Source organism: Pundamilia nyererei, unplaced genomic scaffold, assembly GCF_000239375.1.
Source record: "Pundamilia nyererei isolate P.nyererei 1_Seehausen unplaced genomic scaffold, PunNye1.0 scaffold00020, whole genome shotgun sequence".
NCBI classification, from domain to species: domain Eukaryota; kingdom Metazoa; phylum Chordata; class Actinopteri; order Cichliformes; family Cichlidae; genus Pundamilia; species Pundamilia nyererei.
Window position 1 is genome coordinate 5,294,124 of NW_005187421.1, and position 2,088 is coordinate 5,296,211.

At 40.9% G+C, this 2,088-nt stretch overlaps 1 protein-coding gene across 1 annotated transcript in view; it reads right to left on the reverse strand.

Moving 5' to 3' along the window:
• The window catches only part of b4galt1l (DP-Gal:betaGlcNAc beta 1,4- galactosyltransferase, polypeptide 1, like), a 21,007-nt gene that overhangs the window by 6,151 nt on the left and 12,768 nt on the right, over positions 1-2,088 (reverse strand). The window contains exon 3 of the mRNA XM_005726600.1: positions 777-964. Coding sequence (XP_005726657.1) covers positions 777-964 — 188 coding nt within the window. The remainder of the gene's footprint in view (positions 1-776; positions 965-2,088) is intronic.

Below are 2,088 nucleotides of genomic sequence, written 5' to 3' on the forward strand. Positions count from 1 at the left end.
CAGTCAGCAGCTGCACAGCCTCTCCTGTGTTGCAATGCAGTCAGACAGGCTGGAGGATCCAGCAAGAAAAAGGAAGAGGATGTTTTTCCTCAAAAACTTCTAAATGCATGCAAGCAGGGGTCATTTTTTACAGTTCCAGGGTATTGTTATGAACTAATCATGAGATAATTCTGCCTGACCTTGTGTTCGACCTTGGGTTACATAGCTGAGATAAACACGACTCCTTTAAAAGTCTCCTCCCAAAACATGTATCTGACAGGTATACGGCACATACTGTGCCTCTCTCAGCTGACCTCAACAGAACAGAGTTTGACACCATCAGCTCAAAGCATGACAAAGAGATCCTCAATAACAGGGTCAAGTTACAAGAAATTGATAAACCATTACTGTCTGTCTGTAAGTACACGTGTAAAATGGAGGAATTTCTGAACTTCTGTTCTAAATCTACGAGGTTCTGACTGGACTTTGACTGTAAGAAGTACATATGAATTTCTGTGAATGTAGACAGCAAATGATTTCCAATCACAGTTTTTATCACTAATAGCAGATTAACTCCGTCCCATCTCGATGCACTAAAGTTGCTTTGAAGACAACAGTAGACTGCAAGTTATTGCAGACCTGGTCCCCGACTTTGAAGTAATCACTTCAAATCAACGAGATCCCAAGTTCATTGGAGATGGTCACAATAAATCTGCTTGTCTTGCACCTCCATTCAGTTTTCCGTAGCGTAACTGTCGTTTAAGTTTCTCATCCCTTTATTTCCTGTGGCGTCTCACCTGAAGCCGAACTTGTCCATGGACACAGACAGGTGCCGAGGCTGGCTGAAGCACTTGTAGGTGTTGCGGTCGTCCATGGGGATGAGGTCGACATCACTGAAGACGAAGCAGTTGTAATCGTACTCCTTCAAGGCCTCCGCGTAGCCAATGTTCAGCAGCTTGGCTCTGTTGAAGGTCTCGTCGCCATCCTGACACACACACAGGTAATCACGGGGTTAAAAGTGCAGCACTGGTTAAAGAACAGAGTGTGAAGTTAGTCACAAAAAACACTTTCAAACTTGACCTGTATCGTAGAGTATATAATATAGATCAAATGTAATGAATCCATCACCAGGCAAACAATGATGTTTTTTTGTCTCCTTGTACAGCAGCTTCCTGATCGACCGGTTTGAAGAATGTTAGACAACTTGAACTGTACAAATATGCAGAAACTGATATGAGTAAAAGCCTCCCTCGAGGTAATACAAGATAAAGCTCAGTATGACCTTAAAACATTGCAGGATTTTGAGACAACACAAACAGTTTAATGAAATTTTACTGGGTTTAAAAATGTTTATGTCTGCGCTGACGTACGACTATCGTGTCATAAGATTACAGGGGCTACTTTCAATGCAGCCTAATCTGCATCACCCATTTAGTGGTGACAGACTTTGAGTCTCCTGCTACACTCTTAATCACTTTATGCAAGTTTGCAGCATTTTTCTTGCATTTAGTGTACTTTCTGCTTCATATGAAAAAAAAATGACTTCCTTCAAAGAGAGAGTGAAGTCAGAAGAGCCGTTTAAGGACAATAAGACAGCATGAAGCTGCTCCAAACAGAGGTTATTACAGTGCACAGAAACTTTAAACAGATGGACGAAAACTAGAAAAAAAATATAGTTAATCCCAGCATGATGGATCATTCAAGCTATTAGACTGAGTCTTCTGGATTCCTCGGTGACTTGTTACCAGCCACCCAAATCTTCATACTGCCTCGAGGTGATAAATAAAAAACATTTAAGTCACACATCTGCACTACCCCATAAAATAAATAAAGTTGGTCTGACAGCTTCAAGTCACATTGATCAAATAAAATCCTGTGTGTCTACACTCTTCACTCTTCAATCAAAGGCACAATGCCCAACAAAACATCCTAATAGATAGGATTTCTCTCGCACACTAGGTGAGTTTAAGGAAAGTTGACCTTTGACCTGGATGTCTACACTACATGGCCACCTGGCGGAATGACAACAATACAGGGAGTGCAGAATTATTAGGCAAGTTGTACTTTTGAGGAATAATTTTATTATTGAACAACAACCATGTTCTCAAT